At 46.2% G+C, this 26193-nt stretch overlaps 1 protein-coding gene across 2 annotated transcripts in view; it reads left to right on the top strand.

Annotated features, from left to right (window-relative positions):
• INTS9 (integrator complex subunit 9) overlaps window positions 1-11948 on the top strand; it is an 84743-nt gene extending 72795 nt beyond the window's left edge. For both annotated transcript variants that reach the window (XM_074989038.1, XM_074989037.1), the window contains 3 exons: window positions 8326-8424; window positions 9580-9717; window positions 11505-11948. In XM_074989038.1, the coding sequence (XP_074845139.1) occupies window positions 8326-8424; window positions 9580-9717; window positions 11505-11681 (414 nt within the window). In that variant the 3' untranslated portion in view covers window positions 11682-11948. The remainder of the gene's footprint in view (window positions 1-8325; window positions 8425-9579; window positions 9718-11504) is intronic.
• The last annotated feature ends 14245 nt before the right edge of the window (window positions 11949-26193 follow it).

Genomic DNA, 26193 nt, shown 5'->3' with positions numbered 1-26193 from the left:
GAAACATTTTCACATTGTTTAAAAAAAATTTGTTCCTTTGCACATCTGCTTGTCCCTTTAAAAAGGCAGCTTACTGGAGACTGGTGAGGCATTGTCTGTTCACAGCAGAATGAAGAGGGAAATGGAAAACATCTTCTGGAGCAAACAGATAAATGTGAGCAGTAGCCTCTGAGCAAACAGTGCCTCCATTTTAATTACAGTGAGGATAATGGTGCATATCACCTGACTTCAGCAGCAGGCTCTCTGATTGAATGGGAGCTGTTGTAAAGCTCATTGGGATAAGGACAGTGCTACCTGGATATGTGCATGCAGCATCTAGCAGAATGGGACCCTGAACTTGATTGGGGGTCTCTAGCAATGGCACAGCCCTTGCTGAACTCCCCTTCCTGGGCACGCCCAGCCTGCTGAGCTGTCCTACCACACTGGGCCCCTTTGCTCTTAAGTGTCTTTTTGTGTAGACGGCTCAGACCGTCCTCTTACTTGGTTCCCTTTCCTTCTAGAAAAAAGAGTGGGACCAGTAAGATTGGGCTTGTCTCAAGACCTTGCTCTGTTGAATCTTAACCCTTCTGCGTAAACCTTCCTCTATGCTCTCTTGTTGAGACCAGGAGTTGCTCTGCTTGCAGAAGGTGAGATTAAAGGAGAAGGTATTGGGAATGAAATTCACCACTCAACTGCTGGGTCTAAAAAACCTTTATCAAGGGGAACCACTAGCAAGCAGTGATCAATAACTCATGAGGGGGAAGTGCATCACAGTGCTTTCATGGCTATCCCCTCCAGCATCAGGCAGTAGACAGCTTCAACTCAGGCCTTTTTGTTATCTATCTTTCCACATATGCACCAGCCTTTCATTTCTGTGAACTCTCCTCCCCTTTCAGTACAGGGTTTCTCCTTTTTCAGACCAGAGTCTTCTAGCTTTGTGGTTAGTTTAACTTTTGTCTTCTCCACAAACATGAATGGGAAGGAGTACTGCAGAAAGGTATCTAGGGGTCACAGTGGACCACAAGCTAAATATGAGTCAACAGTGTAATGCTGTTGCAAAAAAAGCTAACATGATTCTGGGATGCATTGGCGGGAGTGTTGTGAGAAAGACATGAGAAGTCATTCTTCTACTCTACTGTGCACTGATTAGGCCTCAGTTGGAGTATTGTGTCCAGTTCTGGGCACCACATTGCCAGGAAGAGGTGGAGAAATGGGAGAAGGTCCAGAGAAGAGCAAAAAGAATGATGAGCTATGAGGAAGACTGAAAGAATTGGTCTTGTTTAGAAAAGAGAAGACTGAAAGGGGACATGATAGCTGTTTACAAGTACCTAAGAGTTTTACCAGGAGGACAGAGAAAAATTGTTCTCCTTGGCTTCTGAGAATAGGACAAGAAGCAATGGGCTTAAACTGCAGCAAGGGAGGTTCAGGTTGGAAATTAGGAAAATCTTCCTAACTGTCAGGGTAGTTAAACATCTGAATGCATTGCCTGGTCCTAGGGAGAATGTGGAATCTCCATCGCTGGAGATATTTCAAGAGCTGGTTAGATATCTGTCAGGTATGGTCTAAACAGTACTTGGTCCTGCCATGGGGGCGGGGACTGGATTCAATGACCTCTCAAGGTCCCTCCCACTTATAGTGTTCTGTGATTCTGTGATTACTTAGCAGAGTCTACCCCATGTGCAATGCTACTTATGCTGAACTGCGAAACTTTTAAATCACAGCAGGCTTCTGTCAAGCCTAAATAAACCTTCATTAGCAGCAGAATTGAAGGTGCTTAAAAATTAGGCATGAACAATTGGAGAGGATGCTAAATTTATACTCATGCAACTTACTAGGTTGAAATAGTGTGAAGCATGTCTTGTGTATGGATTGAGCCTGAAGTGTATCTTTGCCCTGTGCTTATCTGGGCTCAGAAACTACCATTCTGGCACTTCCTCAGTAGGTGAGGAAGTGGAAATTATGGGCCAGTAACTAGCCAAAAAAGGTACTACAAAAAGCCCATTTTACCCTCAACCATTTTGCTGACCCTCGTTGCCTTCAGTGGGATTCTGTCTGTGAACTAAAGGTGGTGTTTGGCCTTGAACTGAAGTCCAATGACTGTTTTACATGAGAAGGGACTAGGTAAAGATTTATGCTTTGGCCTCAAGCCTGTATGCTCTTATCTTGCATGCCAACAACTGTGGTTTGGCTATCATCAATGTTTGACCATGGCATCACTGATTGTTTGTTTGGTTTCTGTCAATGCATGAGTGGCTGGTCGAGCCAATTTCAGCTTTGAAATGTCTGTGACGCACTGAACAAGAGATACTGCTGTAGCTTACTTGATTGACTGAGACGTGGTTGTTTTGAGATTTATGATGCCAGTGCTTCTGCTCTGCCTCTGTGCTCCCACATATCTGCATTTAGTGTGCCAAAGGTCACACTTACTTTGGGGATTCTGGTGTTGATTTCATCATTGTGAACTGCGTGTGACAGAGTACTGCAGAGATAGGTGAACTTGTCCAGTGCCTGGAGGCTTTGGCTATTCACTTTGATAGGAGGCTCTGTGTAAGGCTTTCCTGGTACAGACTGGTACACCCCTTCTGTCTTGTGGATGTTGGTTGTGAGACGAAAATTGTCACAAGCTGAAGAGAAATAGTCTATAGTCTGCTACATGTCAGACTCAGATTTGGCATTCAGGGAAGAGTCATCTGCAAACAGAAGATCAGGATCAGTCAGTTGTTGTATCTTCCTCTTTGCCTCTAGTGTCCTCATTCTGGTATCTGATGCCAATCCCAGTGTCATAGTCACAGAGGTCATCTGTAAACACATCAGAAAGCATGCTGAATAGGCTTGGGGCCAACACACCATCCTGCTGGACTCCACTGGTGACTGGGAATGTTTCAGATGACTCACTCATCATCCATAACATAAGCGAGCATGCCATTGTGAAATTGCCAAACTGTTGCAATGAATTTCTCTGGGTAACTGAATTTTGCCATGATCTTCCAAAGGCTCTCTCAGCTGACTGCTTCAAATGCCTTTGTCAATAGCTCAACTTCCAAAAACAAATTTCCCTGTCGTTCTCCTAGTTTGAGGGACTGCACGCCAATGCAGCCCTAAGAATTTTAATTTGTTATGAGTTGATACTTTTTGGTAAAAATTAAAACTGAAGCAGGCCAAATCAAAAAGCAATGCACGTAAAACTAAAACAGCTAAAAACTGCAGCAAGCCACACTCAAACCTGCCATCTCCCAGTCTAAATGTTGACTTTAATCCCCAGTGCTACAATCCTATTGATTCTTCTTAGGCCTCCAGAAGTGTGAACATGAAAGGAAATCGGAATCAGGCTTGGGAAAGCCCACCATGGAAGATGCATTCCTCCTCAGTTGGAACACAGATCGCTGTAATGCTTCTTTCCTATTCCCCTATTATACAGAATAATTCAGAAAAAAATTAATTGACAAGGCCAAAATAATCCTAATAGCCACAGCATAGCCCAGGCAGCCATGGTACCTATGTCTACTACAGATGTCTGAGAGTTGTCCTATTACACTGCCCAACTCTGCCATCAAAACACTTCTAAGACAACAGCAGGGACAAATGCATCATTTGAATATAGAGATGTTTCATCTCAAGGAACTGTGGCTCTCAGACAATGAACTAGCCTGTTCTATGCAGGTCCAGAGGTGGTTACTCCATAGCTATCTATAGACCTCATGGAAGTGCTGGTGCACCACTAACCAAGTTCATGCAACTTTGTTATCTCTCCCACTTTAATTACCTCCTTACATTAAAACATAAGAACATAAGAACATAAGAACATAAGAATGGCCATACTGGGTCAGACCAAAGGTCCATCAAGCCCAGCATCCCATCTGCCGACGGTGGCCAATGCCAGGTGCCCCAGAGAAGGAGAACAGAAGACAAGTGATTTATCTCCTGCCATCCATCTCCTGCCCTTGTTATGAAGGCTAGGGCACCATACTTTATCCCTGGCTAATAGCCATTTATGGACCTGACCTGCAAAAATTTATCAAGCTCTTTTTTAAACCCTAATAGAGTCCTGGCCTTCACAGCCTCCTCGGGCAAGGAGTTCCACAGGTTGACTGTGCGCTGTGTGAAGAAAAATTTCCTTTTATTAGTTTTGAACCTACTACCCATCAATTTCATTTGGTGTCCCCTAGTTCTTGTATTATGGGAAAAGGTAAATAATTTTTCTATATTCACTTTCTCCACACCATTCATGATTTTATATACCTCTATCATATCGCCCCTCAGTCGCCTCTTTTCCAAACTGAAAAGTCCCAGTCTCTCTAGCCTCTCCCCATATGGGACCCTTTCCAAGCCCTTAATCATCTTAGTCGCCCTTTTCTGAACCTTTTCTAATGCCAATATATCTTTTTTGAGGTGAGGAGACCACATCTGCACGCAGTACTCGAGATGTGGGCGTACCATAGTTTTATATAGGGGAAGTATGATATCTTTTGTCTTATTATCGATCCCTTTTTTAATAATTCCTAACATCCTATTTGCCTTACTAACTGCCGCTGCACACTGCGTGGATGTCTTCAGAGAACTATCCACTATAACTCCAAGATCCCTTTCCTGATCTGTCGTAGCTAAATTTGACCCCATCATGTAGTACGTGTAATTTGGGTTATTTTTTCCAACATGCATTACCTTACACTTACCCACATTAAATTTCATTTGCCATTTTGCTGCCCAATCACTCAGTTTGCTGAGATCTTTTTGTAGTTCTTCACAATCCCTTTTGCTTTTGACTGTCCTGAACAACTTGGTGTCATCTGCAAACTTTGCCACCTCACTGCTTACCTCATTTTCTAGATCATTGATGAACAAGTTGAACAGGATCGGTCCCAGGACTGAGCCCTGGGGAACACCACTAGTTACCCCCCTCCATTGTGAAAATTTACCATTTATTCCAACCCTTTGTTTTCTGTCTTTTAACCAATTTCCGATCCATGAAAGGACCTTTCCTCCTATCCCATGACCACCTAATTTACATAAAAGCCTTTGGTGTGGGACCGTGTCAAAGGCTTTCTGGAAATCTAGGTATATTATGTCCACTGGGTGCCCCTTGTCCGCATGTTTATTAACCCCTTCAAAGAATTCTAATAGATTAGACAGACACGACTTCCCTCTGCAGAAACCATGCTGACTTTTGCCCAACAATTCGTGCTCTTCTATGTGCCTTGCAATTTTACTCTTTACTAGTGTTTCTACTAATTTACCTGGTACTGATGTTAAACTTATCGGTCTATAATTGCCAGGATCTCCTCTAGAGCCTTTTTTAAATATTGGTGTTATATTGGCCGTCTTCCAGTCATTTGGTACCAAAGTGGATTTAAAGGATAGGTTACAAACCACTGTTAATAACTCCGCAATTTCACATTTGAGTTCTTTCAGAACCCTTGGGTGAATGCCATCTGGTCCTGGAGACTTGTTACTATTCAGCTTATCAATCAATTCCAAAACCTCCTCTAATGTCACTTCAATCTGAGTGAGTTCCTCAGATTTGTCGCCTAAAAAGGCTGGCTCAGATTTAGGAACCTCTGTAACATCTTCAGCCGTGAAGACTGAAGCAAAGAAATCATTTAATCGCTCCGCAATGGCACTGTCTTCCTTGACAATCAGGCCTTTCCATCTGCTCTTTAAGATCCATCTGGCAGCTGTTACTGCTGTGCACCAAAAAATAAATAATACCACAAGCTTCACTTGTCCAGTCACCAAACGCTTTCTCAGAGGCATTCCAACCCTCTATCCCGATATATTGCCTCACATGCCTCCCTGGAATCTGAATCTCATCCTGACAGCACTTACTCAAATACTTTTTGAGCCATTAGCAGCCAACTCTTTTTACACCTCTCTATAAAGGTTTCTTTCCTTGTAGCCATGACATTGGCTAGATGTGGTGGAGAAATTGACACACTTAAGCTATGTCTACACTTGCCCCCTTCTTTAAAGGGGCCATGGTAATCAGAGTGATAACTAATGAAGTACGGCAATGAATATGCAGCACTTCATTAGTCAAATTCTCCCTCGTGCCAACTTCGAAGTGTCAGCATGCGTGTAGCCACGGGCACTTCAAGCCCATGCTACTTCGAAGTGCCTTTACTCCTCAAAAGTGCGCCATTCCCTTCCCCTTCCAAGAGGGGGGCTGCGTAGGACACCAAAATTGATAGAGATGGGACTGACCCACAAGGACATTTATCTCAAAGAACCTGGTGAATAACTGTCTCTTATGTATCAGTGTTTCCATGGCTTCCACAATGGTAGTCATGGCATTAGGGTAGAAGTAATGACTGGGAGGTAGAACTTCTTGGTGCACTTCTGGATGTGATATAATAACCTTCTGTTTGAGTCACTGAGCTTCTATTCTAAGAATAGCTTGCTCTAGATAAAGGCAAGATGAGGTGGAATCTTAGAGAAAGTAAAAGCGACTGAGCACTGCTGCTGTTGTGATTCACTGTCCACATGGTTAATACCCAATAAATGGGAAGTGCAGAGTGCTTCAGAGACTGAACAGGCACTCTTATAACTTCCCTGCAAGTCAGCTCCTTTGATTTCGGACTCTTCCTTTACAGTATTTATCATTTTTCATTACGTTCTTTGTTTGAAGTAGTTCTGCATTGATTCCACAGTGCACAGGGGCAGAGAGCAAAAATGCCTTTGATCATTTCAAAGGGCAGTGTGTTATGCCACTGCAAACACTGGTGTTGTTAGCTCTGAGGCCAGTCTGCAGCTGTGACTGCTACCATACTGCTCTTCTTTTACATTTTGCCACCAAGGCCTATGTGAGTGTATATTATTTCCCAGTGGAAAACATCAGTCCATCCCTTTTCAAGCCAGCTGTTCTGAAATTTCTTCATAGCATGGGTCACATCTTGAGTGACACTGGATCAGATTTCCAGAAATGTTCAACATTGATCTAAATGCTTCCAGTGAAGCCCATGGTAAAACTCCCATTCCTTCACTGGGAGTGATATCAAGCAAATGCCAATTGCTTTTGGAAATCACACATATTTGCCTCCGTTCAAAATTGTATGGCTCATGGCCCCTGCCTCTGGCAATCACAAGACATCCTTGTAACAAGTGTATCAGTTGCTTCCATAGGAAAGTATATGGTATCCGTGTCCTTTCACTCGGGGGAGTGGGCATGGTACATGGGTTTGAAACAGTCCTGCCCTCTTATCCCATACTTCAGGGACCTGTTGTGTGATCTCTCTCAAGGCATTGAACCCAACTGGGCCTTCCCCATCTTTGTGAAATGCCTGGAGATCCACCTCCTGTTTTTCATGCATGAAAACAGTGTGTGGCAGTAGCAAGACAACTTGTGCTACCTTGCCATCAGTGTGCTGGAGATGCTTGGCTACCGGAGCCAAACTTTCCACAGAGTTCTTCCCTCACTTAGGCCTGGAAATGAGTGGCTGAAATTTCAAGGGAACTCAGCACCATAGGTGCTATGTTCTTCTCAAAACCGGCACTGTGGTGTGTGCTGAGCTGAGGATGAAATGAGAGAAATCTAGTAGCAGCTCTATCCAGGAGAAGCTGGTGAGATATTGTGTGGGATGTGGGGGTTACAGCTATGGAAAGATAGTGAAGTAAGACCTTTTCCCCTCCACTCAATGGTTGTGCTCATGTTTTGTTATGTCTCTGCCATCTGGAGTCCCAGCTGCTTGTGAATCTCAAGAACATAGCCAGTGCAAAATTAGACTTTGAGTCCTAGTAAACAAAGGTCTAAGTAGCATAGCTAATGTTTTTTTAAAAAATGGAAGTGTGTCTCTAACTTTCCATTTTATAAAAGTTGCCCCTGGCCACTGAAAACCTACCATTTGCATTTCAGAGAGCAACACAAAAGTCAGTCGATTTTGAGGTCTAGTCCATAGTAACCACCTTCCCACATCTATCTACTCCATGCAACCTCAGCTACACAAATAGCATTGATAAATTTGACATACTCACTGTAGCATCTTCCATGTGGTAAAGTTGGCGCGGAATGCTCTCTTGTCAATTCTGGCGACTCTTCTTATACTAGAGTCCACAGAAGAGTGTTCAAAAATCAATTTATCACGTCTAAAAAGACACAATAAATCAACCAGTGGTGGATCAATTGCTGGAACATGGATCCACCACATAGTGGAGACAAGCTCTGAGATGCAAAAGGGGAGAGGGACAAGGAGGGGGAATGCCACGTACTCGAGAAGTGCCGTGTCACTGCACCCTGCTCTGTGTTTGCAGCTCATTAGTTCAAGTTAAAAACATCAGGCTGCCAATATAATCACAGCTGGATTCACCATATTCAGAGCTTATCACTTGCTAAACAAAATCCTGTGTTTGCTTCAGCTTGCAGATTCACTGGTGCCCTTGGAGATTAAACCTGGCATTTCTTTAGCAACAGTTTCGGCTGTCCTGCATACTAAAGACAACAAGCATGTTCTTCAGGTACAGTATGATGGTGATCGGAGGAAACACTCCATACGCAGGGAAGCCCTGGCATCTGTGTACCAGCCCTTCTCATTTGGCAACCCTTTTACCTAGCACCTGTGCCCACGCTGCTGCAGGTGTAGTCCAAAGCCTTGCCCAGTGCACATGAGCGAGGCTGGACTCCTGAATGAATTATATTTGGAACTGAAAGTGGGCTGCATATAAATCTCTGTGCAGCTTTCATTGGCTGTGCGCCTGGCTGAGGTAAAAGGAGAGAGGGATTATTCATAAGGAGGGGCGACAGATCACATTAGTGTCTGTCCCAAGTACAAGTACTGGGATCCATTTCATTCAGTCTTTCAGTTGACCGTCATAGAGTAGAAGATAGATGGCCTTAAACACGAGGGGCAACCTCTATCCCATAAGCAGACAAAAATGCTCTCTCCTCCTAGGAGGAGATCGGACACCACAGCACCGGGGTTAGACCACAGGTGGGCAATAATTTTCAGTGGTGCGGGGCATGCCAAGAATTTGTTAAGTGGTCAGGGGCCATGCTTTTGTGTGGTAATAATGGAGGGGATGCGGGGCCTGGGATTGAGTTTGGGTACCGGATGGCGCTGTGGACAGGGGGGTGAGGTGCAGGAGGAGGTTTGGGTTCGACACGGTCATATGGGATCAGGAGAGGTTGCTGACCTGAGGGGGGAGCATTTGGGATGCAGGAGAGAGTTCAGTGTCGAGGTGCAGGAGGAGGTAGTGACCTGGGGGTGCAGGAGGGTGTTGCGACCTCATCTAGGTTTGTCAGGATGGGGACAGCATCACTTTGTCTTGTTTATCACTGAGATTGGTATAGGTGCTAAATCAATAATAAAGTTATAAACCTTGAGGCTTAAATCTGCAAGAGCTGTTGCTCTGTGCGTTCTGCACATTGGACTCCTTTAAAGTGTCTCAAGATGGGCACTCAAAACTGCTAATTGCTTCTGAAGATTCTGGCCAGCCTGTGATGGTGGGCAGTGGAATCCAGGGTCAGTTTCCTCTTCTTCCCTTCAGAGCTATAACACAGGCTATATGGTGGGCTGAACTCTTGACTTCCTGAGGTCCCTTCCAGTCCTAGGATTCTAAGATGCTGTAATAAGTGATTTCAGCTGGTCTGTTACTGTGCCTTTTTGCCACCAGCCCCCTCCAAAACCTGCCCAACCTCCAGCCAGCAAGAAGAGAAAGCGGGTGCTTGATGACGTGCCAGAATGCAAACCTTTAAAGCCGTTGCTGAGTGGCTCCATTCCCATGGACCAGTTTGTACAGGCTCTGGAGAAGGTAATAATATTATGTTTCCTGTAACGAGGGAGGATCAGGTGGATTTTCCCAGACCCCAGAAAGCCACCACAGTGCAGGAAAAGGAATAATCTAAGGTGGTCCAAAGGGATTTAGAAAGAATAAACAGGGTGAAGGGGAGAGCAGGTAATAGATACTCTGGCTCTGGGGCAGGGTTGGAATTCTGCTGTCTATGATGTGTCTTCCCAAGGAAAGTGACGGAAGCCCCATTCCATCAGTCATTTTAAAACTGCATTGCATTGCATACATTACTCCAGGATCAAAACAAAAAGCAGCCAAGTAGCACTTCAAAGACTAGCAAAATAGTTTATTAGGTGAGCTTTCGTGGGACAGACCCACTTCTTCAGACCATTACTCCTCCAGGATGCCACTGTAAGGTACCACCCCACTCTCCGGGGCGGAGCTCAATGGCCCCCCCGTCTTGTTCTGCTCTTCTACATTGCACAAATACCTTTGCCTCCTCCCGCCAAAATGTAAAACTTTCCTGGAGCCTGGGTTTGTGCTCTGGAAACCTCAGCCAGAGTGTCTAGCCTTGGGAGATGACTCCAGAAGGGATCCCAGCTAACACAATGCTTCTTAAACAGAGCCCTAAACAGTGCAGGAAGCCCCTGGGCAAATAAACCTTCCTTCCTCTCTCTCTCTCTCTCTCTCTGTCCATTGCAATGTGCTTTATGTATCAGCCACTGGTTTCTGAGGTATGGAAGGGGAAAAAAAAAACTGAACTATGGAGCATTAAAGTTACTGTCCCAATGAAGCACTTCACATACTCCTTGGATCCACTCCTGAATGAGCCAGGTGTTGGAGAGGTTGTTAATGGTCATATTTAACAATGATTTCAACAGAACAGCAGAACAGAGCAGCTCTGTCCAGCATTTAGAACGGCGTACCAGAAGTCAGGGTTTTATTCCTCAACTTGCCACTGGTGTGCGATCGAAGTCATTTCACCTGAAATTTTCAAATAGGCCTGTTAAGTTTGGGTGCCTTTGTTTTTGGATTCCGTGTAATAACTAGGGGCCCGATTCCCCTCTTGGCCCCCTCCCCCACCAAGAGTGCTGAGCTCTCACGACTTCATTCGAAGTCAAGGAAGTGACATGTCCTCAGCACCTCTGAAGTTCAAGGCCTACGTTGCTAAAGTTGAGCGGCCAGAACAAATGGCCATTTCTGAAAATTTTGGCTTTAATCTCCCTGTGCCACAATTCCCCCATCTGTATAATGTGGATAACACTTAAGGTTCTGTCTGCGTTGCACTTTGTTTGGTAAAATTGTTGTCAGGGATGTGAATAAGTCCATGACCGATGCAAGTCCTACTGCCAAAAGCACTGGTGTGGGCAGCACTTTATTAGTGAGAGGCCTCTCTCCCACCCGCAAAGGTACCGTCACTCATTGGCAGTGGCTTTACTGTGTAGGCAGGCGAGATCTGTCCTGCCAACAAAGAGCACCTGCACTCTGTGTAGACGTAGCTTAGTGGTGATCATAAGCATTTGAGTAGGCTTGTAACGAATGCCTTTAAAGCCTCTGAAGAAGTGGATCTTACCCATGGAAGCTCATGTCCTAATACATTTGTTAGTCTTTGAGGTGCTTACAGACCTGCTTATTTGCTTATGAAGCAGTTTGCTACTTACAGTCACATTCAGTCCCATATCATCTTGGTGCTGTGGAATTTAAGATCAAATCTGTGTCTCTTATAGCCCTTAAACCCTCTCCTTCCCCCAGTATTTCAGTGCAACTAAATTCTAAATGTGCTTTTTCTTTCAAACCCCCATCTGCAGCATGGTTTCAGTGATGTGAAGGTAGAGGACACAGCCAAGGGACACATTGTGCTCCTGCAGGAGGCAGAAACCCTCATTCAGATAGAGGAGGATTCAACACACATCATCTGTGACAATGATGAAACACTCCGAGTCAAACTGCGGGACCTGGTGCTCAAATTCCTTCAAAAGTTTTAACATTTTCCTGCCAGAGACCCTGCCAGCCTCTCCTAAATGAGGAAAACAAAGAAGGCCCAGGAGACAACCAGATTCCAGAGTAAACATAACAGCTTGCCTGAGAAAAAGAGCCTCTCTGATTCATAAACAGCCAGAAGACTTCTCCTGTGAGAGGAAAAAGAGTATTATTTTATATATAATTTTAACCAATTTTTTACAGCCTTTCAAACCAATTCTCTTGTTCTAAATTTGGGTTTAGATTACCTCAGTAAGAATTGTAAAATAAAACACGTGTTTTGTTCAACTTCTTCATTAATTACTTGGATGTGGGGGTGGATACGCCCTCAGCAAGTTCGTGGATGACACTAAGCTAGGGGGAGAGGCTGAAGGGCAGGGATAGGGTCCAGAGTGACCTAGACAAATTGGAGGATTGGGCCAAAAGAAATCTGATGAGGTTCAACAGGGAGAAGTGCAGAGTCCTGTACTTAGTATATAAGAATCCTAAACATTGCTACAGGTTGGAGACCGAGTGGCTAAGCAGTAGTTCTGCAGACAAGGACCTGGGCATTACAGTGGATGAGAAGCTGGACGTGCGTCAACTATGGACCCTTGTAGCCAAGAAGACTAATGGCAGATTGGGCTGCATTAGTAGGAGCATTGCCAGCCAATCTAGGGAAGTGATTATTCCCTTTATTCGACACTGGTGAGGCCACATCTGGAATATTGTGTCCAGTTCTGGGCACCCCATTACCAAAAGGATGTGGACGCATTGGAGAGTGTCCAGCGGAGAGCAACCGAAATGATTAGGGAAGCAGAGCACATGACATACAAGGAGAGGCTGAGGCTCTGAGGCTTATTTAGCCTACAGAAAAGAAGAGTGAGGGGGGATTTGATAGCAGCCTTCAAGCATCTGAAGGGGGATTACAAAGAGAGTGGAGAGGGGCTGTTTTCAGTGGTGACAGATGCCAGAACAAGGAGCAATGATCTCAAGTTCCAATGGGAGAGGTCTAGGTTGGATATTAGGAAAAACTGTCTCACCAGGAGGCTGGTGAAGCACTGGAGTGTCTTACCTAGAGAGGTGGTGGAATCTCCATCCCTAGAGGTTTTTAAGTTCCATCTTGAGAAAGTCCTGACTGGGATGATTTGGTTGGAATTGGTTCTGCTTTGAGCAGTGGGTAGCACTTAATGACTTCCTGAGATCTCTTCCGACCCTAGGATTCCATGATCAAAGTGAAAATGCTACCTAGAAACAAACATCTGTCCCATTTACTATTAACACCAAGGGCTCTGCCTGTCTGCCTGGAAAAGCTCCCCCTCAACCCCCACCTCCAGGAGGCAGAAGTCTGTCCGTGTGGTGCTCGTAACTTGATCAGGGAGGTGGAAGGGTATGTTATTAATAGGCTTTACTGTTTACCTTATGCACCATCTGTTACTTTTGCTCTGATTGCTCTGGCTAGTTTAACCCAGTCAACTGTGTTTTCTGGTCCTTTCTGAACTTGCACAGTCCAGTCATGTTTTCAGCCCCAGCACTGGGAGGGGGAGAGGGGATATTTATGGTCATTTAAGGCCAAGATTTTTTAAAAAAGTGAGTGCCTTGAAACCAGTCTCTTAAGTTTGAAGTTAGACACTTAAATAAGCACCCTGATTCCCTTCCTCCCCTTGTCCTGCCATTAAAAGATTAGTGCAACAAATTTGATGCAGCTCATGTTGAATTTGATGGTGGTTCAGACGTTGCATGTCTTTTACCATCAGGGTACTTATTTGGGTGCCTATATATGGATTGAAAAGCATAACTGTAGAGCAGGGGTCAGCAACCCCCAGCACGGGTGCCAAAAGTGCCACGCATGACGTTTTTTGTCGGCACGCAAGGCGGGAGCGCAGCCTTATCCCTCCTGCCCCACGCAGCCGGGAGCTTGCTCAAAGCCAATCCACCTGTGGATTAACAAAAGACCAGCTAATGCTACCAATCACCCTCTAAACGCTAAAGCTCTGCTTCTTTGTTTATTTATGAATATAGGGGTGCATCTACACTAGCTGGCTATTTCAAAGTAGCCGGCGCAATGTCGAAATAGCACGCATCGCGTCTACACGCGCCGTGTGCTATTTCAACGTTGAAATTGACGTTAGGTGGTGAGACGTCGAAATTGCTATTCCCATCCAAAGATGGGAATAGTGCCCTACTTCGATGTTCAATGTCATAATAGAGCATGTGTAGACAATCTACGTCCTGCTACTTCGAAATAGCAGGGTCCTCCATGGCGGCCATCAGCTGAGGGTTGAGAGATGCTCTGTCCAGCCCCTGCGGGGCTCTATGGTCACTGCATGCAGCAGCCCTTAGCCCGGGGCTCTGGCTGCTGCTGCTGCAGCTGGAGGGTTCATGCTGCATGCACAGGGTCTGCAACTGGTTGTCGGCTCTGTGGATCTTGTGCTGTGCAGGGCAAGTGTGTCTGGGAGGAGCCCTTCAAGGGAGCGGCTTGGGGCTTTGCTGGCCCCTTATTTCGACAGGCAGCGCTTGTGTGTGTGGACGCTCCAGATTTCCTTCCGAGGCGGCTCCTTTCAATGTTCCCCATCGCTACTTCAACATTGAACATCAATGGCACCAGCCCTGGAGAACGTGTAGACGATACGCATCGAAGTAGCCTATTTCGATGTCCTTACTTCACCGTAGTGTGCTAGTGTAGATGTAGCCTAGGTGTTGTAAGTAGAACCATTAGTGACTTTAAAAAGTATCACTGGCACTGGGACCATACACAGAGGTCAAAAGGTCAAATTTCATCCCTCTGCCTCAGAAAGATTGCTGACCCCTGCTGTGGAGGAAGACTTTCACAGACACTAAAAGGAGTTGGGACTCCGCTTCCATTACGCTTACCTCTCCGGCAACGCTGACACACTAAATACTAAAGCAAAGCAAAGCTTTGAGAATTCACATTCTCAAAGCCTCAGATAAATTCTCCTGCTATTACAAATGCAAATTTGGAGAGGCTCAAACTAAGGCCAGGTCTACACTAGGCAGGTAAGTCGATTTGTAGACATGTAATTCTAGCTACAGCAGTTGCGTAGCTTAAATTGACTTATCTGCAATTGACTTACCTGGCCGTCTTCACAGCAGGAGGTCAAAGGGATAAACTCTCCCATCAACCTCCCTTATTCCTTGCGAGATTGAGTACGGGGTCAACTACTACTTCAGATAGTTCGATTTTGTGCATCTCTACCAATAGAACTCTGGAAGATTGATTCTGACCTTGTCGATCTTCCGCGTATTCTAGATGTACCGTAACTCTTTGGAACTTGGGATCAATGCTGGAGATGGTTTAGTTACCCAGAAGACAAACGTTTTCAAGGACTCACGTATTCACCACACTTTCCTCCCCAACTTGGCTGACTTTATCACACAGCCTTTGTGCTTTCCAAATAATCTTTTGGGAAATGTAATTACAAGGTGAAATACGTCCAGTTCTTTTATCCCATTTCAGAGGGATGATGAAGCAGCAGAACTACTGCAACTGCTGCAAACGCTTATTAGGATTAATGCTACTTGGAACAAGGCTTTATCACCTTAATAACACTATTTGTCACAAGCCGTGACATGCTCCCAGAAAAGGTGTAGCAGTGGGAACCTCTACAGCCCATCAAACATGAATCTAATGTGTAGAAAATGCAATTGGGAACTGCACTAGCATAAATAAATACTATTTATTATGGAGCTGCTGTTCGCTGCACCAGTCTCCTACGAGTCCTGGAGTCAATGTGTTTTCCCAGTGTACCTATGCCCACACAAATGTGGCATGGGCAAACACAGGCTTGTGCAAACCTCAGAATCTGCCCCTTGATTTGCCATTCTTCCTACTCTTTTTTAAAAAATTCCAACTCGGTGCAGAAACTCCATCAGAAAACAATCGTGTGAAATCTGAGAAATTGGCTGCTTTCAAACCTGGGCCTGTTAGAGACCCCCACACGACAGAGGGGAAAGTTGCATAAACCTCATATGAATGAAATTGTTTGTCAGTGGTTCTCAACCTGGCATCCTATCACTTGACACTAACCTCTGCTATCCCTGCACTCTGAGTGACCCCCCTCTTCTGTGTACTACCCCTTGCCAGCACACAGCTGCCAGTCACCCCCTCCCTGACCTGCTCCCTTCCTGCACCGAGCTATGCCTGCCTGCACACAGCCTCTGCTCCCCACTGCACCCTGAAATACCCCCGCCTGCCAGCAGCTGCTAGCTGTCTCCACCCTGAGGCCTAAGCTGTTTTCATACTTTTTGACCTAAGCTCCCTGTAAGTTTTGATCACCTTCCGCCATCTGCCAGGCTGGGTGGCCTGCTGAGGGCATTCCTGGTATAGAGGTGGCACCCTCTGCCTGGATCCTGCTGTATAGCACTGGCTTGAGTCCTACTGGCCCCTGCATCCTCAAAACAGGAGTCAAACTACACCTGCACCCGAGGCCCTGGTACCAAGGCCCCTGCTTGCACAGGGCTTGGAGTTTTTAATAGCACAGGGTGGGGAGTGGAGCAGGGGTCGAGAGGAAAAGGTTGAGACTCTCTGCTATTAAGTGATAAGCAAAATTTCAGGCCAAGGTTTCTGAGACTTAAAGCTGAAGGTGGGAGGGGAGGGGGTATTGAGACGAATCAACCAACAGGGAAGCAGACAGGCCAGCCAGCCAGATCTTGGTTTCCCCTTGTCAATGCTTATGCTATGAATGATTTAGTATGAGGAAATTATAATCAAGGTCTGCCAGCTAATTGCTAAAGGGAACACCTGGGCGTTCAGGAACAACAGCCATGCACAATGATTCTACATATGGGGACGTTGTTTTCATAGAATCATAGAACAGTAGAACTGGAAGGGATCTCAAGAGGTTGAGTTCAGTCCCCTGCCCTCTTGGCAGGACCAGGCACCATCTAGACCGTCCCCGATAGGTGTCTGTCTAACCTGCTCTTAAATATCTCCAGTGATGGAGACTCCACAGCCTCCCTAGGCAATTTATTCCAGTGTTTGACCACCCTGACAGTCAGGAACTGTTTCCTAATGTCCAACCTAAACCCTCCTTGCTGCAGTTTAAGCCCATTGCTTCTTGTTCTGTCCTCAGAGGCCAAGGGGAGCTATTTTTCTCCCTCCTCCTTGTAACCCTCTTTTAGGTACCTGTAAACTGCTATCATGTCCCCTCTCAGTCTTCATTTTTCTAAACGAAACAAGCCCTGGCAGTGGCATTTTGCAGCCATAGAGCAAGCCCCATGGAAGGTCTTCTCTACAGCCCTATGTCAGTACAAGTACTTCTCAAGGCGTGTTCTACCAACCCTACCCACCACTATCTTAGTGGCATCTTCACCGCTGTACATGAAGACCAACCTAGGAGTCACTTCAGACAACACATCCTTGCTACAAGTGCGCTGAGGCCCCCGCAGCAGGCAACTTGTGGTTATCTGAACAGTTGGCTGCAAACAGACTAGTTTGAAAATAGCCTGATGTTAAAAATGCCAGTGGCCATAAGAGCAAGAGAGGTTTGAGTGAGGCAGGTGGATTACAATCAGCTGGAAGCCTCAGGTTCACTATAGGCTGATAAATGGAGGCGTCATGAAGGAAAATGATTGGACTGGTTGGTAAAGCAGACCAGAGCAACAAATGCATCAATTGGTAAAACTCAGAAGTTGTCACGTATGGACTGAAAGGCTCTTGGGCCATCACTTCCAGTGGGATCTGGTGAGCTGTGGAATCCTAACTGCCATCATCCCAGTCCAACTCGTTCTGACTGCAGTGGGGCTGGTTTTGTGCTGGTCCATGGGAGGTGTTACAGTTTATGTTTCTGTGTAGCTATCCCACAACTTCATCTGTCACCAAGGAAAGAAGCTTGTCCTGCTGTCCAGTCTAACTCCCTGTTTTAATTTTATCCTGTTGTTCCCTATTGTACCTATAGCTGCCCCCTTAAATAATATCTCCCTTTCCTTCATTTTAAACCCCTTCAGCCAGGGATAGGGTGTTCCGCTGCCCCACCTGACCATCCAGGTTGTCACTTAATTATACAGATTTACCCATTTTAGTCGGCGTAGTTCTTCCAGAGGAGCATATGAGAATTCCACAGTCGCCTAGCTCTCTCCTAAGCTGGACATGCGCGGAAGACCAAAGCATTGCAAAGTCACAACAAAAGAATTTAGACCATTTAAAAATGCTATGCAGTCAAATCTGGAAAAGCTCGTACACATGGGACAGAAATGCTGGGACATCACCCCTGCAGAAACAAAGGGGCCTTATAATTCCAAGTTGCATAGAAAGAGGGATAGAGCTCTCCTTAGGGTGGTGTGGGGGTCTGGGACACTCCTTCCCCAAGCCACAGCCAGCAGCATGTGTGGCTACGGATGGTGCACCTCTGCACACACCTTTGTGCACATAGCAAATTTATTTTCCAACCATGGGTGGAAAAGATGAGAGGGAATGCTGGTCCATTGGCCTACTGTTCTTACGGCTAGGAAATTAAATCTAAATCTCCTGTGCTGTAGTTTGACCTCATCATCCTACCCTCCAGGGCAACCGAGAACAACCTTTCCTCTTTTTTATGACAGTCCTTCAAGTATTTGAAGACCACTGCACTATCCCTGCTTTATCTCCTCTCCTCCAAACAGAGCACACCCCCTTCCTTCAGCCGTTGCGCTGATCGCTTGCATTCCATCCCTCTGATTTCTTTGTTCTTTGCCTCTGAGCCCTTTCCAGTTGCGCCACAATCTTTCTGTGCAATGGTGACCAAAACTGGATTCAGTAGTACTCTGGCTGAGGCTGATCAGTGCCAAGTAGAGCTGCGTAGGCAATGAGTGTGTTACAGAACTGAGTTGATAGGTTAGCACAGTAGGTGCCTCTGAACTTTATTAGTTACCTGGTGAGACATTTCCTTTTGTCTGACAGCGTCCAAGCCCAACTGTCTGGGTGCTGGGGAGGGTGGGTGGGAAGGTGAGCTTAGAGCAGTTTTAACTTTTTGAGACCACGGAACATGAAACAATAGTATTTTTCATGAGGAAAACCAATGAAAAATATCATTAAAAATTGTCAGACCAAAAAAAAAAAAAAAAAACCAACACAACCAAAATGAAGTAATTTAACCAAGTATCATAGCAATGAAGAAGTAACGTTGTATCTGGTTTTAATAACAGAAAATACAGACCATCCGTGTATTTTTCCATACGCTTATGTTACACCTGTGAGTTGTTCACAGAACACTGCTCTAGATCGGTGAGTGTGTTTAAGAGAAGGCCAGAGAAGGATATACTAATTGGGAACATGTACGCACAGCCAGTCACTGGAGTTCTGAAAGGGTGAGGCTGCAATTTAGGGTCATATGAGCTACACTTATGCGAAAATGATTAATACAGAGCTGTATCTACATTGTGCCTGTTCACCTCCTCTACCCCTCCTGCTCTTCCTGGTAGGGTGCATCCCACTCCAAGCACCATGCAGAGAACCAGCCCTGGCCGGCTCATTCAGCTCACCAACAGCCTGCATCCCTCACTGCATTCCACTCCTTGGTCATCAGGGGCACCCTGGTCTCCTACTGTGAACACACTAAGCCATTGTGTAAATCACCGCAGTTCATTACTAGAGTGACCAAGAGACTAAATCTCCCCATCTCATGCCTGCATCAGAACCTGCTACAACTTGGTTCAGGTTCCAGCACTGGCATGGACAGCTCAAGCCTCAAGAGCTCGGGCATGTTCAGCTATTCAGGACACATACAGGGCATCAACGTGGCCGTCCATTCAGATCCCACTACACCATCACACAGCAGGCAAGGGACAATGCAGGCTTTGGCAGGGCAGTCCTTCAATCAGCAGCTCAGTGAGCTCCAACCCCTCCTCCACAGAAGGTGCTTGGGTGGCACCTATCGGCATGGACATGTGTGAGCACTCGAAGAAGAAAAAAACGGTTACCACCTCTAACGATTGTTGCTCTTCAAGGTGTGTTGCTCACGTTCATTCCAAACCCCAACTGCCTCCCCTCTGTCAGTCCTCTGGCAAGAAGGAACTGGTCAGTCAACAGGGACCTATATACTCCATCAAAAAGGCAACACTCCAGGATGCTCCACAGGAGGGTTACCATATGAAAAGAAAGAGGACACCCTTGAAATGGAGCATATCTGTATCAGTAGCTACCAACTCACATTGTATTAGTGTGTTATGCTATATCATCATCATCAAAAACAACAACCATGGGCTCAGCACCTGTTGGTGTCTGATGCTTCTCTCACCATTTCCTTCCATCTTTCCCTGTCCAGTGCTAGTCTATACACTATCAAAACAAAAAAGCAGTCAAGTAGCACTTTAAAGACTAACAAAATAATTTATTAGGTGAGCTTTCGAGGGACAGACTCACTTCTTCAGACCATAGCCAGACCAGAACAGACTCAATATTTAAGGCACAGAGAACAAAAAACAGTAATCAAGGAGGACAAATCGGAAAAAAAAATCAAGGTGAGCAAATCAGAGAGTAGAAGGGTGGGGGGAAGGTCAAGAATTAGATTAAGCCAGAAAATTCCCATCCCGGTTCAAACCACGTGTTAATGTGCCGAATATGAATTTAAAGACAGCTCAGCTGTCTCCTTTTTAATAGTGGTGCGAAATTTTTTTTCAGTAACACGCAACTCTTAAGTCATTAACAGAATGGCCCACTCCATTAAAATGTTGACTAATCGGTTTGTGGATCAGCAGTGTTTTTATGTCTGTCTTGTGCCCATTAACTCTTTGTCTAAGGGAGTTAGAAGTCTGTCTGATGTACAAAGCAGCTGGGTGTTGTTAGCACATAATGGCATATATGATGTTAGTTGAAGAACATGAGAATGTGCCCGTGATTCTGTGACTAACCTGGTTAGGTCCAGTGATGGTATTTCCAGAAAAGATATGTGGATAAAGCTGGCAGTGGGCTTTGTTGCAAGGAAAGGTTCCAGGACTGGTATTCCTGGGGTATAGACTGTGGCTGTTGGTGAGGATCCTCTGGGAGGTTGTCTGTAGGAGAGAACAGGCCTGTCACCCAGGGCCTTCTGGAGTGTGGCATCGTGATTAAGGATAGGTTGTAGGTCTTTAATAATTCGTTGCAGTGGTTTGAGTTGGGGGCTGTAGGTGATGACCAGTGGTGTTCTGTTCTTGGTTTTTTTGGGGCCTATCTTGGAGTAGCTGGTCTCTGGGTATTTGTCTGGCCCTGTCAATTTGTCTTTTTATCTCTCCTCGTGAGTAATTCAGGTTTAAGAATATTTGGTAAAGATTTTGTAATTTTTGGTCTCTGTCAGTTGGATCAAAGCAAATGTGATTGTACCAAAGGGCTTAACTGTAAACAATGGATCTAGTTCTGTCTGCAGGATGGAAGCTAGAAGGGTGTAGGTAAGTATAGCGATCAGTAGGTTTCTGGTACAGTGTGGTACCAATCAGACCATTCTTGATTTTTACTGTAGTGTCCAGGAAATGTATCGCTTGCGTGGAGTAATCGAGGCATAAGTTGATGGTGGGGTGCAGATTGTTAATGTCTCTGTGGAATTCTTCTAGAGTCTCTATACCATGGGTCCAAATCATAAAAATGTCATCAGTGTATCTTAAGTAGAGGACGGTTAATAGGGGACGAGAGGTGAGGAATCATTGTTCCAGGTCAGCCATAAATATATTAGCATATTGTGGGGCCATGCAGGCGCCCATAGCAGTTCCACTAATCTGGAGGTATAAATTGTCCCCAAATCGGAAATAATTGTGGGTGAGAACAAAGTTACAGAGGTCATACACCAGATTGGCTGTGTTGACATCAGTGATGGTATTCCTGATTGCTTGTAATCTGTCTTTGTGTGGAATATTAGTGTACAGAGCCTCTACATCCATAGTGGCAAGGATGGCATTGTCAGGAACTTTTCCCATGTTTTGTAATTTCCTCAGGAAGTTGGTGGTATCTCGGAGATAGCTGGGAGTTTTGGTGGCATAGGGTTTGAGGAGGGAGTCCACGTAGCTGGATAGACTGGTGGTAAGGGTGCCAATACCCAAAATGATAGGGCATCCGGGGTTCCCAGGTTTATGGATTTTGGGAAGTAAATAGAATTATCCAGGTTGGGGCTCAGATAGTGTGTCTGAGTGAATGAGGTCCTGAGTAGCAGCCAGGAGTTCCTTAAGTAACAGTGCACGTAACAACCCAACACACAGGCAAGACTTAACTCCTGCCTAGAGCCACCAAGACAACATTACAGTACCTTTTGATTCTGGCCATGACCGATTAGGCGCTTTAAACAGCAAAAAAAGAAGCAGAAGGAAGGAAGGAAGGAAGGAAGGTAGATGGGGGGCAAGAGTACTTTAACAGCACAGTTAATTGGTTTATATTTCCTAGGTGCAAATACATGTGTGGAAACCTGCACGCTTTGTACCAGTCACTGGAGAAAAGACTACTGGGACGCAGACATGGTGCGTGTGCCCCAGTCGCTCCACCATGACCTTTCACAGCCACATCAGCTGCCGCCTCTTCTGTCTCCCCCAAGCAGAGATTGATTGTTAGAAGCAAACGTACCCACTTTTTCCCCTGGATCCTTTTCAAAGAGACAATTTGCAGGGCTGCCCCTTGCAACCTCACAAGCAATTCATTTTGAGTGTGCCCCTGGTCCTGTGCTCACCAGAGAGATATCAGTGCAAACCATCAGAGGAGCCACTGGGTCAGAAACTAACGGGTAACAAGTTAAAATTAGCTTTTTGCACTTGAGCAGGGTTTATAGGGAGATGTTGACGGCTGGAGAGAGCAACATTACATTTGCTTTCCATTTCGATTAGCCTTAAAGAACAGCTGGAGCTGTTCATTCAGTTTAATTTTGTTCTTCACTTGTACACTACACTGCCAGAGATTTCTCATGATTCCCCTCCAGGCCCAGGGGGAGACAGAAACAGCAGAGACTGGTTCACAAATGAAGCAGAGAAAGCAGAAGGCAGCAACAATTTCAGGGGAAATCAAGAGCTTCGAAAGTGAGTGTAGGGAGGTGAAAACCAAGATGGAAGCGGTTCCCTTCACCTGTAGCTAAGTGGGGGAGGGGATGAAATTAATGACTACTCAAAAACAGGGGCAAGACTGGTCTCTTCTGTCTGTACCAGGAAACGTTCAGTCTCTCAAACAGGTAACGAAGACTCTGTAAGTGGATACCTATAACAGCAGGTAAGAGCAGAGTTGACGAATGCACCTGCCCAAGAAGATGCAGTATCGTTAAGGGAGCTCTCTAATGAACTTAGGGTGCCACTGAATGAATTGCGAAGAGTCACTCAGAACCACAGCACACAAGGAAGAACCTCAGTCCTCAACCGGGCTGCTCCAAAACAAATCCCATAGGAGAGAGATATTCATAGCCAGTGCAGCTCAGGGCCTGGTAAGTCACTAAGACCCACTCAAATAGCAACCGTCAGGGAAACTGCTGTTGGTCTTTGGACAGGTCAGGGCATCGCTGATTCCCAGCTATCTTGGCCATTTTGGGCATGCCAAGGACAAGAGGGGCTCCAATATTGCTCCATATCTCTGGGGGGAGGAGAAGACCCCACCAGTCACGTCAAGCATAGGGAATCAGTCCCCTCAATTCTCTGACCATTTGGGTGACCAGGAAAAGCAGGTGCCCCTCAGCCTACCCATTGCTGCTCATCCTTAAAGACAACAGTAGGAGCACGCAGACCCTCAGGTCAGGACTGTTAGGGCTGACTAGGACATCTCTGCCACACTGCCCGTCCTTGGGGGAACTGGGAGAAGGTCCAGGAAAAGAGAGCCCCAGCCGTGTTGAGCAGACAGCCCTGTGGTAACAGGGGCCTTTCCTCCCTTCTCATGAGCCCTTTTCTCTCCAGCACACCCTGTGAAACGGAGCAGTGGGCTGGGGAGATGAGTGGTCCCAACCTCACACCTACCAAGGATAGGTCCCATGCCATCTCTGTATGGGAAGGCCCACAGAAGCTGGAGACATTGGAGGGCAATGGCCAGGGCTGCTGGGTCTAATATAAGAATAGCCATACTGGATCAAAAGGTCCACCGAGCCCAGTACCCTGTCTGCCAACAGTGCCCAATGCCCAGTGCCCCAGAGGGAGTGAACAGAACAGGTAATGATCAAGTGACCTCTCTCCTGCCATCCATCTCCAGCTTCTGACAAACAGAGGCTAGGGACACCATTCCTCACCCATCCTGGCTAATAGCCATTAATGGACCTGATTGCCATGCATTTATCTAGCTCTTTTTTTAAACCTGTTATAGTCCTAGCCTTCACAGCCTCCTCTGGCAAGGAGTTCCACAGGTTGACTGGGAGCTTTGTGAGAAAGAACTTCCTTTTATTAGTTTTAAACCTGCTGCCCATTAATTTCATTCAGAGTCCCTTAGTTCTTCTATCATCATCATCATCATCAACAACAACCCTAGGCTCAGCGCCCATTGGTATCTGATGCTGCCCTCACTATTTCCATCCATCTTTCCCTGGCCAGTGCAGAGTGGCTTAGTTTCTGTAGCCTAGCTCCGCACCAATCTACTACATCATTTACCCATTCTCTGTGGGGTCTGCCTCTCCTATTCGAACCATCCATTATGCTGAATACCAGGGTCTTGATTTTTTGATCGTCGTTCATTCTGCAAATATGCCCAAATAGCTGCAAGTTTCATTGCATAACCTTCTGCATCAGGTTCTCTTTTGGCTGCATCTGACTATATAATTCTTCGTTGGTGACCTTCTGCATCCATCCTATTCTCAGGATCTTTCTATCGTATTGTTGTTTCATAGTCAGTGCATCACCACTCATCTGCCCAACCCTCCTTCATCCAAGCTTGGGACTGACTTGGAACCCCTAGAGCAGGGTTTTCCAACCTATGGGTCACAACCCAAACATGGGTTGCAATTACTTTTGAAAAGAGTCACTGGCTGGGCTGGGCAGCTCCGCAGGTGGCTCTTCAGAAGCCATTCACATTGAAATGGTACTCAAATTCTTAATTGACTTAACAGCCATTTGGCAGTTAACCCAATCAAATACTATTTCAGCACTGCAGGGCAGGGAACTTCCCACCTGCATGTGAAAAAGGTATAGGGCAGAGAGCTAGGGAGCCAAAGGAGCAGCACCCAGCTCAGGTGAGGTAGGTGCAGAGGTGGCGTTGGGGGTTGGCACACTTAAGCCTGGGACTGGGGGCTGAGAGCCGGTCAGGGCTCTGCAGTCCTGACAGCTTCCAGCTGGGGGGTCCCCCACACCCAGCTGGGGTTCAATGGCTGGTGCTGCCAGCCCATGGCTCCATGGGTCAGAGGTCCCCCTCCAGCACCCAGCGGGCTCTCTCACGGCTGGCGCTGCTGGCCCACAGCTCTGAGCCCCAGCCAGCTTCCAGCCACATGGGTCAGGGTGTCCTCCCACACCCAGCCAGGGTTCCTGTGGCAGGTGCTTCCGGCTGGGGCTCTGTGCTCCAGCCAGCTTCCAGCTGTGGGGGTGTGGGGTCCCTGTGCCTCCCCTCAGCCCCTGAATGTGACTCCTCACAACCCCTCCAGAGTTAGCGCCCAGGGGAGGGACAGTTTGAGCATTGGCCTGCTAAACCCAGGGCTGTGACTTCAATCCTTGAGGGGGCCATTTAGGGATCTGGGTCAAACAGATTAAAAAATAAATCTGTCAGGGATGGTCCTTGGTCCCGCCTCGAGGGAAGGGGACTGGATTCGATGACCTCCAAAGATCCCTTCCAACTCTGTGAGATGTGTATCTGTAGCCTGAGTGACTCCTAGTCCCTGAATGCGGCTACCCTAGCCTCCTGCAGACCCTGTGCGTGACTCTCCTAGCCCCTGACTGGAGGGTTTAAGCCAGGGGGAGTAGTTTGGGGATGAGTGACTTTCCACCGCCACAACTCTGATTAACTATAGTAAATGCAGTGTTATTATTTCATTCATATATTTCCCCTTTGCTGTGAAATAGCTATTCTGAACATATCGACGTGAGTGGTCACAATTTTATATTCTTGCCTCAGGCGCAAAATTAGCTAGTCATGGCACTGCCCCTCCCCCGCCCTGTTTTTGTATTGTCTTGGGTCACCAAGGCTTCCTGATTTGACAAAATGGGGCCCCATCTGCAAAAGGTTGGGAACTGCTGCGCTAGAGGTTTCATGGCAGCGTTTTCTGATATTATGGGAACGTGTAAATAACTTTTCCTTGTGACCTTTCTCCACACCACTCATCATTGTGTATACCTGTATCATATCCTCCCCCCCTTAGTCTCTGCTTTTCTAAGTTTTAATCTCTCTTCATAGGGAACCTGTTCCAAGCTCCTAATCATTTTAGTTGCCCATTTCTCAACCTTTTCTAATGCCAATCTAGCTTTTTGGAGCTGAGGAGATCACATCTGCATGCAGTGAGATAAGGGCGTACCATGGTCTTGTATAAGGGCAATAAGATGTTCTCTGTCTTATTCTCTAACTCTTTTGTAATGATGCCTAACATGCTGTTTGCATCTGCCACTGCACACCGTGGGGCTGTTTTCAGAGAACTATCCATGATCTCTTTCCTGATTCACTGTAGCTAAATTAGCCTCCATCATAGTCTATGTATAGTTGGG

Source organism: Carettochelys insculpta, chromosome 3, assembly GCF_033958435.1.
Source record: "Carettochelys insculpta isolate YL-2023 chromosome 3, ASM3395843v1, whole genome shotgun sequence".
Classification (NCBI taxonomy): Eukaryota; Metazoa; Chordata; order Testudines; family Carettochelyidae; genus Carettochelys; species Carettochelys insculpta.
This window is presented reverse-complemented; position numbering and strand designations above follow the sequence as displayed.